This window comes from Echinops telfairi, unplaced genomic scaffold, assembly GCF_000313985.2.
Source record: "Echinops telfairi isolate 266 unplaced genomic scaffold, ASM31398v2 ScPeMD7_443;HRSCAF=831, whole genome shotgun sequence".
NCBI lineage: Eukaryota > Metazoa > Chordata > Mammalia > Afrosoricida > Tenrecidae > Echinops > Echinops telfairi.
The window spans coordinates 16,208,886-16,225,737 of record NW_022104341.1 but is presented as its reverse complement, the minus strand read 5'-3'; the positions used below and the strand labels follow the sequence as shown (position 1 = coordinate 16,225,737).

The 16,852-nt window shown below is 40.5% G+C and overlaps 1 protein-coding gene across 1 annotated transcript in view; it reads left to right on the top strand.

The window, feature by feature from the left end:
- The first annotated feature begins 393 nt into the window (after positions 1-393).
- Positions 394-16,852, top strand: part of SLC30A7 (solute carrier family 30 member 7) — an 85,400-nt gene continuing 68,941 nt past the window's right edge. Inside the window, exons 1-3 of the mRNA XM_004699225.2 lie at positions 394-614; positions 824-925; positions 15,562-15,675. Of these exons, the coding sequence (XP_004699282.1) occupies positions 535-614; positions 824-925; positions 15,562-15,675 (296 nt within the window). The 5' untranslated portion in view covers positions 394-534. The remainder of the gene's footprint in view (positions 615-823; positions 926-15,561; positions 15,676-16,852) is intronic.

Below are 16,852 nucleotides of genomic sequence, written 5' to 3'. Positions count from 1 at the left end.
GGATTGGCAAAGGACATGCCTTGGATGCCAGTGCATCCGGGAACCTTAGTGGTCAGGGTGGGCGTGAGCGTGTCGCAACCACCAAGCCAGTTCAGTGTACGGGTCCGTCACCTCGAATTTCCTCCCAGAGGCCAGGTGCTGGGACCCCATTCTGGGTCAACTTCTCAGAAACCCGAGTTAACTCCTTAGATCTCCCTACTCGGCCGGGCCATAGTCCTGTCTTGGAGCTGCATCTTTCCCAGCTCGGCCGCCGGCCCCGCCCCCAGCCACCGGTTCCGCCCCCAGCCGTCGGCACCGCCCACAGCCGCCGTCCCCGTCCTGAGGCCCCGCCTCCCTCCTTTCCCGTCCCAGGGCGCGTTGCGCGGTCCGAGCCGGAAGTCAGCTAGTTCCTGGGTGTGTGTCTGTCTGGAAGCGGCGCGCGGCCGGGACGAGCTCTGGGAATTCCCGTCCGAGCCGCCACCACTGTCACTGTCACCACCACACGGAGCCACTTCTACAGGGGAGTAGACCCGGCCCTTACGCCGGGCAGAGACGATGTTACCCCTGTCCATCAAGGATGATGAATACAAACCATCCAAGTTCAATCTGTTCGGCAAGATCTCGGGCTGGTTTAGGTGCGGGGTGCGGTGTTTGCGGGAAGGGGGTGTCGGGCAGTGGGGAAGAAGGCCCAGGCTGAAGGGTGGCGCGAGGTTAGGGAGGGGGCATCAAGGACCACTCCCCACTCTCCCCCTGCGAGGGGAAGGGAGCTATGGTTTGGGGAAATGGAAAAGAGGTCGTGGCTTCTCTGACTGTCCCGGATCTTCATCACTTATGTCATGCCCAGGTCTATCCTGTCGGACAAGACGTCTCGGAACCTGTTTTTCTTCCTGTGCCTGAATCTCTCTTTCGCTTTTGTGGAACTGCTCTACGGCATCTGGAGCAACTGGTAAGGCAAAGGGAAAATGTTTGGGGCGGAAGCGGAGCTGGGGGAACGAAGCACGGCTTGCTTAGTGCCACGTAGCACCTTTTCAGGAGCCTGTGAAGATCATACCTGTGCTAACACTTCTGCTGCTGAATCGCTGTCACCACAGCAGTCTGGCAGGGCTACATCCCTTAAGATCTGGGCCAATTGTACAGTAGCCCCTGTCAGATAAGAGTGACAGGCGTGCCTCACCATTTGTCAGTCTCATCTCAAACCTTGCATGCCTTAGCTTTGCCCACTTGAAATTGGGAGAAACTTGCCCTTGCCCCACCTTTTGTAAACGTGAGGGAGTGGCATCTGGAGCTGACCTTTGAGATTCTTCAAGTTAATAGCTGAAGGTTTTTTTTCCCTTTTGGTCTTAATATGCCGTTAGGTCTTAAAATGGGGAAGGTGTTTCTAAAAGGATGTCTTGTGAAGTGTGTGTGACTCACTACTCTCTTTAGTGTTGAAACTGCCCCATGATCTTAACTCTGGCGTTGACTGTAATAGAACATTCCATGTGGCTTTCTAGCAGCTTACATCTTTTGAGTTGATGGTGCTTGGTGTCAGCTTTGGAACTTTTTTGAAAGCGCTCTGGGAAGAGGTAAATCAAGTGTGTATCTTGTATCTTTATGAAAATGAAGTACCATTATTTAAGTATCTGCTATTGAATAACTTCAGGTATACGAGATTGTTCAACTAATAGATTCACACAGCCCTGCCTTGGTGTACTGGTTTGTCTTTCCGGTTTAAGGATCTGATAAAAACCTCAGGGATTCCCCAAAATAGGTTTCTGACCTCAACTGTGTTTCGCTTATTTTCTATTGATTAGATTCAGCCTCTGTCCTTTACGGTATGTGTTTCAGAGAGAATTGCCATGCTGCATCTTTAGCTCTAATGAGATTGAACAGTAATTAGATAATAGCATGAGTTTTTGTTAATATATATTTTCATATGAAATTCAGTCTTATTCACCTGTGAATTCAATTTTTAAAAACCCACTGTCAACAGATTATGGGGGCTGTTGGTCTAGTTTTGTATGGGTGTAAAAGACACTTAAAAACTGTAAACCTCCTTGTGAGATCTTAATCTTAAGGAGCTTCCACAAGTTCATGGAGTAATGGAATTAAAAGACAATGGAATTTTCCCATGAACTTTTGGAAGCCCCTCTTACATGACTTAAATATTTTGAGTCCCTAGGAAATCAGATGTGTATATCTGAAGGATACTCCATTATAGGTTATTTTTTAATCATGTAAGGTTAATACCCTTCCATCTATCTTACATGTTAAAAACAATACCTGTAATTTTTTACCTCCAAAATTATGCCATAATTTCAGACACCATTAGAAGGAGCCATGGCTGCACTGTCTGAGAAGTGTTGGGCTGGTAACCACCAGGACAGATCTTCAGCTCATCAGCTGCTCCTTTGGAGAAAGATGTGGCTGTAGACTCTCATAAAGATTTACGGCCCCAGAAATCATATATAGGGTCGCTATAAAATGGAATCAACTCAATTGTAGTAGGGGGAAGAGGGGCTACTGATCTTGGCTTGTAGTTGCACGTTTTGCTGCAATTACTTGATATTGCAATACCTGTTTCATTGTGGCCTTCCACTGCATAAATAACCCTGTGAAATCTATTCAAGGGATTCATGTTTCAAATGCCAAATGACCTTTTTCATGGAAAGTTAGCTGTATACTTTCTAGTTCATTGCATAGTATTTAGAGTTTTATTAAACATTTGGGGCCTTCCAAGATGAGGTAATTGGTTATTATTTGGCTGTGATAACAGGTATGTACTCCACTGATAGCTTGGCAGATTTAGAAATAGCCTGGACAAGTTTCTTTAGTAAACTTCTCCCCCAAACCAATTCTTTACAGCCATTTCTGTGTTAATTTGTATTGTGTAAAAATTAAGTTCCAAGATACGAAAAACCAGAAAGGTCCATTTTTCCCCACTATGAGATTAAAAATGGATTAAACACCTTTAAGTAGCTGATTTAGTTGTAACATGAAAGTCCTTCGGAGCCATAATTTTAAAGGAAGAGCTTTATTTTAATTCTATATTTGAGAGAAAGAATGCACTATCAGAGGACAAACAGCTAAGCAATTTATGTATTTGCCTCCTGTGAAATAGCCGCTACGTTTTACCTTTCCATTGGAATGTAAGCTCTGTTGAAGTTTCAATCTTAGCACCCAGTACATAGTAGAAATCCAAACACATGTCATTAAGTCTCCTCCAACTCATAACGACCCTATAGGGCAGAGCATAGTTGCCTCACAGTTGTTTCCAAGGCTGTAACCTTTACCGAAGCAGACAGCTGCACTTTTCATTAGAAGAGCACCTGGTGGGTTTGGACTGGTGGCCTTTCAGTTAGTGGCCCAGTGCTTGACCACTGTACTATCTGGGCTTCTACATCGCCCATAGTAGGTGCTTGATGCATATTTTGTTGAATAAAAGATTGAAGAAATAATGTATGCATTAAATTCATCTTATATTAAACATGAGCTACCTGTATTAAACTTGCTTGTGGAAAGCAAGGAGGACTCGAAGGACTTATTGGTGAAAATTAATAAAAGTAGCCTTCACAGACCTGAAACTAAGAAATCTCCTATCTTCACACGTGTACCAGTTGGCCTCATTGTGGTAAACAGAGAAGAGATTGAAGTTCTTAAGCATGTCTTTTATGTTTGGATCCACAATCAATGCTCATGGAAGCAACAATCAAGAAATCAAACAACATACTGCATTTGGCAAATATGCTGCACAGGACCCTTTTAAAGTGCTGTAAAGCAAGGACACCACTTTTAAGGTGAACTGCTCTTGACCCAAGCCAGGGTAGTTCCAGTCACTTTATATGCATGTGAAAGTTGGACAGTGGGTCAAGAATATTTCAGGAGAATTATACATTTGTATTAATGGTATTGGCAAAGAATATTGAAAATGCTGGACCCTGATGGCATAGTGGTTACACGTGGGGCTGCCAACTGTAAAGTCAGCAGTTCGAAACCACCAGCTGCTCAGCAGGAGAAAGATGAGGCTTTCTCTTCTCATAAAGAGTGACAGTCTTGGAAACTTCAGGGGTAGTTCTACGCTGTTCCACAGGGTCGCTATTAGTTGGAATTGACTAGATGGCAGTCAGTTTAGTTGTTTCTTGTTTGTTCTGGTAGAATGCCAGAAGAACAAATAAATCTGTCTTGGAGTAAATACAATCAGAATGTTCCTTACAAGGGATGATGGAGAGAGCATTTGTTTCACGTATTATGGACATGTTATCAGGAGAGATTGACCCCAGAAGATAAAGTAGAAAGTCAGAAGAGCAGACCGTCCAGGAGATGCCTAGTGGATTTACAGTGGGCTCAGCAGCAGAGTTGTGGGGATGGCACAGTACTGGGCAGTGTTTTGTTGTCCCTAGGCCCCGATGAGATAGGACCAACTCTACAGAACCTAGCGACAACAGTATGCTCAACATACTGACTTCCTGTTGGGCCTAAAGACCATTTAGCTACTCCGTTCATTCTTAGGAGTTAGAACAGAAATGGTTGGAATACTCTATGTGGTATTTTCTTCTAGAGTGCTGAGATCTCGCACACACTAATCTGCCATTGAGTTAATTCTGACACATAACATGGCGCTTCTAGCCTATGCCAAACTTTTCCCTGGTCCCCAACCTCTCATCCACAAAGTTCCTTGGGTTTAACCTCTGCCTCGGCTGGGAATGGCCCACTGCTCTGCCTCACAGTCTCAGAGCCTTGGCACTGCTCATCTATTCTGTCCCACGGTCTCCGTGACTCAACCTCGATGCCACTAGTCTCAGCCTCTGCCACTTCAAACAGATTGTTAGTAGGTTCCGCTGGCAACCTCCTTTTGATGGTCCTGGGGTTTCTGTGTGTTTCTGAGATGGCTGTTAAACATAGAGCATGGCTTTCTTGGAGGAGTGGTTTTTGTCTTTAATCACACCCTACCCCCAAGGAAACAAGGGTCATGCCTTGGTTAACACCCTCTACTAGAGTAGGTTCACACCCTACTACTCTACTTAATCCAGCCTATTAACATAGCAGAGAATCCCCTCCAAAATGGGATTTCAGCCACAGACAGAGATTAGAAGGAACTATAGCTAGAATAGCCATATTAACTGACTACATCTCAGGGGCACACTCCATTCATATGATCGCTCATTTTATAGGCCTGTCTGTTTGAAATAGGATTCCCCAGGGGTGGGTTTAGTTCTAGATTTGAAGGGTAACTAAGGACCACAGCCTCAGGGCTCCATCATTCTCTATCAAAACAGTAAGCCTTTTTTTTTTTCCAATTAAATTTTTTTCTACATTATTCACTCGTCCTTTGCAAGATCATCTGTGGCCTGATCAGAATAGTTGGTAGTGTAACTGGGCACCATCAACTTGTTCTTTTCTCTTGAGTAGTGGAGGCTATGGTTTGCCTGGTCTATGTATCCCATGGACTGTTTCCTTGTGTATTAGATTTTCTTCTTTACAGCAGACTGATATATGCTTAGATGGCTGCTTATAAGCTTTTAAAGCCGTCATGACTCACTACCATGTAGAGCATTGTGAACTATTCTGTGCCAATTAAACTAGATGACCCGTGTGGTCCTAAGACCCCAAGCTCAGTGACTCATTTCCTTGAGGTGTTTGCTTATGGCTAATAAGTTATAGTTTGTCCCCTCTATGCTCCATCTATCCATGGATATGTTTGCAGTACATATAAATATATACTGTAGAAATAATACTCCAAAAACCGATACATGCTTGTGGGTATTGTCCCATGTACCTCCCCGTATCTCTTCAGCGTGTATGCCTGTCTGTTATTGCAGAATTGTGTACATGAGTATTTACTTTGATTGTCTGTTAACTGTTGTTCATACAGATTGAATAAGTATGGTGAGAGGATAGAACCATGACATTCACCGTTCCTGACTTTAAACCATGCAGTACTCCCTTGTTCTGTTTGCACAATGAAATGTTCTGGAACCCCACAGTTAGCCACAGTTTGTTGTTATCCACACAGTTGAATGCTTTGCATAGTCAATTAACCATAAGTAAACATCCTTCTGATATTCTCTGCTTTCAGCCAAGATCCATCTGACATCAACAATGATCCTCCTTCCACACCCTCTTCTGAATTCGACTTAAACTTCTGGCAGCTTGCTGTCCATGTACTGCTGCACCTGTTGTTGGTTGATCTGCAGCAAAACTTTGCTTGCATGTGATATTAGTAATATTGTTCTATAACTTGAGCATGATGTTGGGTCACCTTTCTTTGGAATAGGTACAAATATGGCTCTCTTTCAGTCAGCTGGCTAAGTAGCTGTCTGCAGACTTCATGGCATAGACTAATAACTGCTTCCAGTGTTTCATCAACTGGTTGAAACATTTCAGTTGGTATTCCATCAGTTCCTGGAACCTTGATTTTGGCTAATGCTTTCTGTGCAACTTGACCTTCTTCCCTAACTATTGCTTGCTCATATGCTACCTCTTGAAAGGGTGGAATGTTTACCAGTTTTTATTAGTACAGTGACTATATTCTTTCTATCTTCTTTCAGTGCATCATTCAATATTTTGCCCATGAAATCTTTCATTAGTGCAACTCGAGGCTTGGATTTTTTCTGAAGTTCTTTCAACTTAAAATATGCTGAGTGAGTTCTTGACTTTGTCATTTTTTCCATTTGCCCTACCTACTCTACGATTATGAGCAAGTCTGAGTCTATTCTGCCATCCACTTTGATCTTGTCTTTCTTCCCCATCTTTTCAATGACCTTTTGCGTTCTTCATGTATAAAGTTCTTGATGTCATCCATAGGTCTTCTGTATTTGGTGTTTAATGCTTCAAATCTGTTCTCGATTATGTTCTTGAAATTGGGGGGATATGCTCTAGTTCATATTTTGGCTCTGGTGGAGTGCTTTCAATTCTCTTCAACTTCAACCTGAACTTACATATGAACAATTGATGGTCTGTCCATTGTTAGCCCCTGGCCTCATTTTACTTACTGATACTTCTTAATGATTTCTTCTTATAGATACAGTCATTTTATTTCTGTGTGTTCCATCTGGCCAAGTTCACGTGTACAGTCACCATTTGTGTTGTTGGAAAAAGGTATTTGTGACGAAGAAGCCCTTGGCCTTGCAAAGTTCTATTATGTGATCTCCAGCTTCAATTCTGTTACCAAGGCCAACTTTTGCATGCCAATCACTAATAATTATCAGTGCCTCTTGAATGCATGTTTGTTCAATTTTTGACTGAAGATACTGATAAAATGCTTCAGTTTTTGAATCACTAGCTTTGGTGGTTGGTGTGTAAATTTGAATAATGTAGGTGTATTGATAGAATTTTCTTGTCTGTGGGTAGATACTATCCTGTCACACACAGTAATGCACTTGAAATATCTGTTTTGACCATGAATTCGACACCATTCCTCTTGGTTGTGTCATTCTCTTAATGGTAAACCATGTAATTTTCTAAACCAAAATGGACAATACTAGTCCATTTAAGTTCAGACCTAAAAAGTCTATCTTTCTGTATTCCATTTCATTTGGAACAAATATGTTATAGCTAAACTGTATATTTTTCCTTTTACGGCAGTGTTTGGTGTCCACAGAATGTATGTAAAGTACATTTGTTAAACAAAATAGTATTTTACAAATATTTGTATATGTAACAAGTCAGGATTTATATTTATTTAGAATAAATACCTGGCGTAAAATTGACTCATATAAGAGTCATACATATAATGGAAAGTTTAAGAAACAGAAGCATTAAGAATCATGCAAAGTGAGGAAGAAAAATTATATTAAATATGCCGGTTACTGTAGCTATTCAAATTGACTTTTCAATTTCGTAAAGTTAAGGCAAGGTGGATGGATAAAAGAACATATTGTCAATTGTTTTAAAATACTGATGTCAAAATTTTGCATATTTTGGTGGAGATTTTGGTGTCAGTCAAAGGTCGTGAATACTTATTCTTTTACACGAGTACTTACTGTTTTCCTGTCAACGTTTCATAGTTTTAGCTTGTATCTTTAGGTCTGTGACCTACCTTGAATTTTTTTTATGTATGATATGAGGCAGGGGTCCAAATAATTTTTTGCATGTGATTATCTGGCACTATCTATTGAATTACTGTGGGATTGTTGTTGAAAGAATTTGCCTATAAATGTCAGGGTTTATGTCAGTTCTGTGTCACTGATAACATGCCTGTGCTTTTGCTACTACCAGATTGTCTTGATGAATGCAACTTGGAAGATTTTTTTGAAGGTGGTAAATGTGAGATTTTCAACTTCACTGTTGCTTTTCAAAGGTGTTTTGCCAATTTGGAGACTTTTATATTTCCACATGAAATTGTGGGTCTGTCTGTATTTCTCCAAAGCTAGCAGTGGAGATTTCAGCATTGTGCTGACTATGTAGACCAACTTGGGACGTGGTGCCATCTTAACAATATACTCAGTCCTCACTTAGTGACATGGTCAAGTTCTACAGGCCAGGTAGTCAATGTAAAATCAGTGTTAAATGAAATAGAGAATTGTGGGAAACTGAAAACCAATAAGAGTGTGTATGTGGACAAACTCTCAACATTCATACATTAAGCCGGAGCCTGGGAGGCCAAGGCTCCCGTGGAGGGAACCTTAACCATCATGGGTTGGAGATGCATCCCACTTACATTCTCTTACGTAAAAGTTATTCCCCACTGTGTCCCCACCATAATAATGCCAATTAAAAAAGTCATTTTATTGGGGGCTCATAGAATTCTTATCACAACACATACATACGCCCATTGTGTCCAGCACATTGGTACATTTGTTGCCCTCATCATTCTCAAAACTAGCTTTTAAGGTGCTTTTAGAAACATGTGATCACCGACTGCACTTGAAGGTCAGCTGCTTGAAGATAACTGGCTTGAAGGTTGTCAGCCCTCGAAGGCAACCAGACCCTATTGTCTGCTCCACCCTAAGTAGGACCCACTCCCGAATGGATTGCTCCCCTGGAAGAGAGCTTAAAGACATCTAAGCTCAAGCCAGCTCAGAGACAATCACGGTTAGAGGGCCATCTTAATCTAAAATCTGCTCATCTTGTTACATATGTGCCTTCCTGTCACATGTGTGCCCCTAGTACAACCCCTTCCTATTGCGTGTATACCCCTAGCTTGTCCCCCTCCTGTTACAGGTATGGCTATTGTACAACCCTTCCTGTTAGGTATGGGCTTGCTGTGGCCTGTGTGCCGAGATTATATAAACTCGTGAGATTACATTACTCTCTCTGCTCGGGAGGTGAGCCCTTGCATACTTCATCTTGTCTGATGTCTCTTTAATGTACCTCTCAATTATACAACTGACCCTTGGACCCATTAGGTTGTGGGGTGGCTGGTCTCACACAGAGAACAGCCATATACAATCACAAAATGAAGGATTACTGCCAAGTTACATCATTACTTCACTGCCAAATTTCATTGTCACCTAAATGTTAAACAACTGATTCTCAATGCCAGGCATAGTTGGCACATAACCTTAATCATTACAGCCAGTTACTCACTTCACACCTCAGCGCTCATTGCTGCCAGATACGTGTTGTTAATGTTCAAAATAGCAGATAGTAGATTTTGGCCATTGTAAATGTGAAATGCTAGATAACCAGATAGTAAATGAGTAGGTGTGTTGTCTTTCTCCATGAACCTGAGATGTGTTTGCATGTATCTATATATTCTGTTATATTTTTCAGTAAAATGAGAGGGTTTCAAACGTCAATGGAAAAATTCCATTATCTTTTGGTTCTATTTTTCTATGAACTTGCTATATTTTATAGTTTTCAGAGTATGTTTTACGCTTCTTTTACTAATTTTACTCCTAAATAAACCTTGACTTTTAATGTCATGGTTAATGAAATTTATTTCCGTTATTAATTGGCCATTACTCCTGTATTAAAATACTATAATCGATTTTTGTATATGGATCTTGTATTTTGCTTGAGTTACCTAGGACTGCTGTAACAGAATTCTAGGAGTGGCTTTAAAGAACAGAAATTTCTTTTCTCGCAGTTCAGGATACTAGAAATCTTAGTTCAGAGCCCATGTACTAGCAATTCCCTGGTATAGCTGGCCTTAGAAATGTTTACTCTGTGTAGGCATGGGAGGGTGGGGGAAGGGTGATTCCAAATGTTAATGGAAAGATAATGGTATTTTTCCACGAACCTTTTGGAGCTCCCTTATATGTCTTCCTACATTGTGTGTGTATCTGGGTCGATTTTATTCTTTTGATAACTCAGAAGTATTTAGGTATAAGACGTACTCTTCTCTGGTGAAGAAGCCCTAGTGACACTGGCTTAGGCTTTGTGCTGATATCCACAAAGGTACTCATTTAAAGCCGCCATCTGCACCTTAGAAAGGTGAGCCTGTGTGCTCCAGTCAATATTATAGTTTTGGAAGCCCTATATAGGGTCACCGTGAGTCAGAATTGGCTTGACTATAGTGAGTTTGAGCCCTGGTGTCGTAGTGGTTATGTATTGGGCTGCTAACCCAGAGGTCAGTAGTTCTAAACCACCAGCAGTAAAGACTTAATTCTACAGTGTCTGAAACTCACAAGGGCAGTTTTGCCCTCTTTTAGCAGTTGTGAGTTGAATTCACTCCCCCCCCCCCCCCAAGTTTCTATCTGCCTTTTCTTCATGTCCCCAGTTCTTGCCTAATTGTGCAAACTAGAACATCTAGTTCAATGTTGAATTCATGTTGTGAGGGCAGCCATCCGTGATTTGTACATGATCTTAGAGAAGCTTTCAGTATGCCAGGTGAAGTAGCTGTTTATTTGGGTACTTTTAAATGAAATTGAGAAAGTTCCCTGTACTCCAAGTTTGTGTTTTTATTATGAAGGGATGTTGAGTTTTGTCGAATATTTTGTGTGTATATTGAGAATTCACCTGATTTTTGCCCTTCATTTCATTGACATGGTATATTAATTTTTATATATTAAATGCACCTTGAATTCTTGGAACAAATTCTGCTTGATTGTGGAGTGTAGTCCTTTTTATATGAGTATTGTTGGTTTTTTTGTGCTAGTTTTTTGTAGTAGTTTTATTGGCATGTAATTAATGTACCGTACAAGTTAATGGTTTGAATATATTAAAAGGGTTGTGTAATCAATACGCTAGTATTTGAGGACTTCTGAGTATATATTCTAGAGATAATTGATCAGTGGTTTTCTTTTCTTTTGACATTTTTGTTTTTAGGATCACTGTAATACTGGTCTTAGATACGAGTTGCAAAGTGTCTTCTTTTTTTTTAAAGAATTTTTGAGCGATTGGTATTAATTTTAATTTTTCTTAGAATGGTAGAATTTACCAGTGAAGTATTTGAGCTTTTTCTTGTTTAAAGTTTTAAAGTTTTGAATTTAATCTCTTTGCTCATTACCAGTCTATTGAGTTTTGAAGGCACCCTGTAGCACAGTGGCTAACCATTCGCGGGTTACTAAAATCAGTGGTTCGAGCCCATCAGCTGCTCGCTGGCAGAAAGATATGACAGCCCTCTTCCGTATATATGACAGACTTGGAAATCTTCTAGGACAAGTTCATTCTCTTCTGTAGAGCCCCTCAGAGTTGAAATCAACGTGATGACAATGAATTTGGTTTTAGTTCATTTAATTTTGAGTCAGTTTTTGGAGCTTGTGTATTATTAGGAAATTTTCCACTTCACCTGAAATTATCTGATTTGTTGACAATGCATGTGTTCGCATTATTTCTTTATAATCATTTGTATTTCAATTAAAATGTCTCTTTAGTTTTTAATTTTAGTAAATTAAGTCTTCTTTTTTTCTTGGCCAGTCTACAAGAAGAGGTTGATTTTGTTGCTTTTTTTGTTTGTTTAAGACAACTTTAGGTTCATTAATTCCTGTTATTATTTGCTATTCTTAATTATCGCTTAAAGATACTAAAAGTGAGAAAAAAATTACATTTACCCACATATTTATCTTTTTTCTTACTCATTTCTTTATAATGATTCCTCCTTGAATTTCTTTATTTTCTTTCATTCTGATCTGCTGGCAATAAAATCTTCCATTTCTTTAATGTCTGAATGATATCCCATTGTATATATATTTCACATTTTCTTTATCCACTCATCTCTTGATGGACACTTGGGTTGTTTTTACCTTTTGACTACTGTGGATAATATTGCAGTGAGCACTGGTATACATATATCTGTTTGAATAACTGTATATGAGGGGGTTAAAAAAACAACAACCCGTGGAATCCCTCCCCTAAAGCTACGTATTTAATTTTTTGTTTTCACAACTTTATCACCTTCAAAGTACTCTCCATTACACTTAATATATTTGTCACAGCTGCGATTTCATTCTTGGAAACGCTTTTCAAACTCATGTTTGGAAGGCAGAAAGCACCTCCCTTGTTTTTTTCTTCACCTCTTCTATGTAGTCAAACTGCTGTCCTTTCATATCCCTCTTCTTTCCCATAAACAATAAAAATATCACACAGAGTAAGGTCAGGTGAATAAGGTGCATGGGGCAAGAGAAGCATGCTGTTTTTGCCGAAAACTAGTGCACTGAAATGGCTGGGTGAGTAGGTGCATTGTAGTGGTGGTAAAAGCAGTTCCCTGTCTTGTCACCTTTTTTGAAACAAGAAATCCATTATTCATAAACTTGAGTTTTTCCCTTAGCACTGCCCTAGCACTGTGTTCAACATCACAACAGTTTCTGTGGCATTTTTCCCAAGCAGGAGACAAAATTTCACTGCTGCATATTGTTCCTTAAATTGGCCATTATAAAAAACAAAGTTTGGGTGAGCTGTCTTTCATTAAAAAATTCACTGTGACCAGAGAGAACCTTCCCAGGCGATGCCACTGGGTGCACTAACTCAGAGCGAGTTGCTTGATGCTCCCCTAGTGGGAAACATTCATACTATGAAACCTCTGCTCTACCCAGCACCATTCCAGGATTTTTTTTACATACCCTATTGTATATCTAACAGTAGAGTTTTATATCTATATGAGGGACCACTGTGTTAGTCTGGGTAAACTACAGAAACAGATCCACAGAATCTCATGTATATAAGAGAGTTTTATATAAAGGGTAAATGAACATTAAGAAAGCATTCCAACCCAGTGCTGTCCAAGCCCACAAGTACAACATTAGCCCATATGTCCGACACCTATCTACAAAATCCTCCTCAATCTCACAAAACACACTCAATGATGCCGACTGCAGGAAGAAAGCCAAATCAGTGAGCGTGTAAGCATCTCAGCGCGGGCAGGGGTCTCCTTCCAGCTGCTCTAGCACCCAGGGCTGCATCAGGGTAGGTCCCCCTAACACTTGTTATTTTTCATTTTTCTGTATTAGCCATCCTGTTAGGGGGAAGTGGCATATCTGTGATTTTGATGTGTATTTCCCTAAAGACTAAAGATGCTGAGCCTCATTTTATGTATTTATTGGTCATTTCATATCTTCTTTAGTGAAAGTCTCTTGTCTGTTTCTTCATAGATTTGCCTTTTTGTGGTTGAGTTGAGGGAGTTTTTTTAAAAAATTCTGAGTCTTTAACCCCTACTGAATATATGTTTTCCAAAGATTTTCTCCCATTTGTAGATTGACCTCCATTTTGTTGATAAAGTTCTTTGATACTCAAGGTTTACATTTTGGTGAAGCTCAATTTATCTATTTTTGTGCTCGTTACTTATGCTTTGGGGTTCTTATTAAGAACTCATTGTCAAAAGCTAGATCCCGAAACATTAAGTTTTGTTAGAAGAGTTTGGTGCTATCGTTCATATGCTTAGGTCATTGATTCATTTTGTGCCAATAGATCATCTCAAATATGGTGTAAGGTACAGGTCCAACTTCATTCGTTTGCATATGGAGATCTAGTTGTCCCAGTAGCATATACTGAAGAGACTACTATTTTCCAACTAAGTGGACTTAAATTCTTGGTTGAAATAACTTGACCAAACCTATATGGGTGACTTCATTTTAAAAAAGTATTGTAGCTGCTTATAGATATCCTGATTGATGGCATATTGTATTTCAGTATTTCAATGTTATTGTTCTGTTTTGTTTTGGCTTGAATAGTTTTGTGTAAAAAATCAGGATTTAAAGTTGCCCCCCCCCAATCTTTTTAATATCTCTTACAAATTTTTATTGAGTGCTGGACATGATAGTGTGTACGAGAATATTAGAGAGTGAGGTTAATATTATTTCTGTCCAGAGGTGACCATACCTTTTTATCATTGTTAGGGCATAAATATGGAGGTTTTAATATATCTGGCCAGGGTGAGTTTTGTGTTTTATTGTGGCTAGTTACTGTCAGTGTGCCACAGACTTCAACTTCTTGTCTGAAGATGAACTGTGACTACTGTACTTAATATGGAATCTGTACTCCTGGTGGGCTTAACTTTATGTCATTTGCTCCACTCTCCACTTTCAATAAGTCCAGCATGCCTGGGCCACAAAGGAGTCTCTCTTTTTTTTTTTAAATTGTTTTATTAGGGGCTCATACAACTCTTATCATAATCTATGCATACATCAATTGTGCAGAGCACCTTTGTACATTCATTGCCCTCATCATTCTCAAAACATTTGCTCTCCACTTAAGCCCCTGGCATCAGGACCTCATTTTTTCCCCTCCCTCCCAGCTCCCCCCTCCCTTATGAGCCCTTGATAATTTATAAATTGTTTTGTCATATCTTGCCCTGTCCGACATCTCCCTTCACCCACTTTTCTGTTGTCTGTCCCCCAGGGAGGAGGTCACATGTAGATTCTTGTAATCGGTTCTCCCTTCCAACACACCCTCCCTCTACCCTCCCAGTATTGCCACTCACACCACTGGTCCTGAAGGGATCATCCGCCCTGGATTCCCTGTATTTCCAGTTCCTATCTGTACCAGTGTACATCCTCTGGTCTAGCCAGACTTGCAAGGTAGAATTCGTGTCATGATAGTGGGAGCGGGGAGGAAACATTTAGGAACTAGAGGAAAGTTGTATAAATTTTTATCGTTGCTACATTGCACCCTGACTGGCTTGTCTCCTCCCTGAGACCCCTGTGCAAGGGGATCTCCGGTGACCTACAAATGGGCTTTGGGTCTCCACTCCGCACTCCTCCCTCAAGGAGTCTCTTCTTCCTCCTTCTGTTCCCAGTAGGAGATCACTATGGGCTTGTTATTTTATTCAGTGCTCGGAGTTGAGGCAGGTGGGGTATTAGGCTCTTTTGCTGTATCTCAGCTTTAGGTAGGCTTGTTTGGCTGGGTGTCCGGGAGGGTATTCTAAATGTTCTTTTACCTACCATTCCTAACACCCACTCCCTTTCCCAGTGTCCCTGTACTGGTGGAAGCCCTTGAACTCTGGAGCAGGTTTTCTGCTCTTTCCCTAAGATCCTGGACAGGAGGGGGTTTTCGGCCCAACCCCAGCAGCCACGGGTTCTTTGCTCCCCCTCAGTGGCAGCTGGCCTTTGGTAGTGATTGGATGGTGGCAGATAGATTCCAACCTTTTGCCAGCAGCAGACAGATTTTGCTTTTACCCCTGTTTCATTAGCAGTGGAGCTTTTCCTTGGACAGCGTGTGTGTTTTAGAGAAGGATGCCTGTGCTGATTTGTATTATAATGTATCAATGTGTTTGTTCTTTTCCAGTTTAGGCTTGATTTCCGACTCTTTTCACATGTTTTTCGATAGCACTGCCATTTTGGCTGGATTGGCAGCTTCTGTTATTTCCAAATGGAGAGATAATGATGCTTTCTCTTATGGGTAAGACTTTTTAAAAATTTTTCTTATTGAAGTTCAAGTATACAGAAAAAGTATACAGATCTTAATTACTTTCAGTGAATTTTCATAAATTGGACCCATATGTATAATTTATGTCTTTAAAATCTCAGGCCCCCTGATACCTCTCTAAGATCGCAATTTTCTGACTCTGGATTAGTGTGGCTTTTTTAAAAATTTAAATCTTATGTAATTAGAGGCTGCAGTGTATACTTTGTTTTGTGAGTCCAAGTTGTTGTTGTTTTTTGGCTTAGTTGGTAGGGCATTTTGATTTTATTAGAACTCTCTAGGTAAGATTGTTACTATAAGGACTTTTTCAGCTCTTAACACATTTTTTTTTTGAAGAAAATTTCTGTATAATGGAAGTAAAAATGAAAATGTTTCTTGTATTTTTTACTTTTTCTTTTTGGAATGATATTTTGCTATTAAAATGTTCAAAATTGCTGTTGATTATATTTATATTATTCCTAATAGGGTTTATGTTATTTATCTCTTTTTGCCCTGTTTGCTTATAGAATACTTCTGAATTTGGACAGTTAATCATATATTTAAGAATGTCTTTTGTGCTGCATTGAATTGTCTCTTCTTCTTCTGAGTTGAATGGATACTCTTAGAAGCAGATACAGCTTTTCACCATCTTTGATAAAGGAAAGCAATGCATTTCCATTGTTTGACTTAGGCCGCGGGAGTCTTCCCTTGTCAGCGTCTGGACTATTGGTGCTCTGATTGTGTCTGTGTGGAAGCAAGGCTCAGATGAAAAAGACTTGCTTTCTTTCCAGGCCCCTTTCATTCCCTGCTTCCTGCTCTCCTGTCCACATGTCCATTCTCCCCTTTCCTCTTTCCTTTCTTTCTTACCTTGATAGTCTCTCATTTTCTCTCCCCTCCCTTCATCTGTCTTTCCTAAGTTCGGTTCCTTAAGCTGTATCCCAAACCTCATATTTATTCTCTTCCTCCCGTCCTCCCCCGAACGCCTCCCCCCGCCCTTTCTAGCATTCGGGCTGTTCTCGCAATCTTTGTCCCCCCTCCTGCCAACTCCTCCTTCTTGTCCTTTTCACCTTCGTCCCCCTTAACCTTTCTTCCTTTTCTCGTGACCTTTCCCTTTGCCTTGCACCACTTTACTTTTCAAGCTTGCACATTTTCCTCTCCACCTCTTTGAACTCTC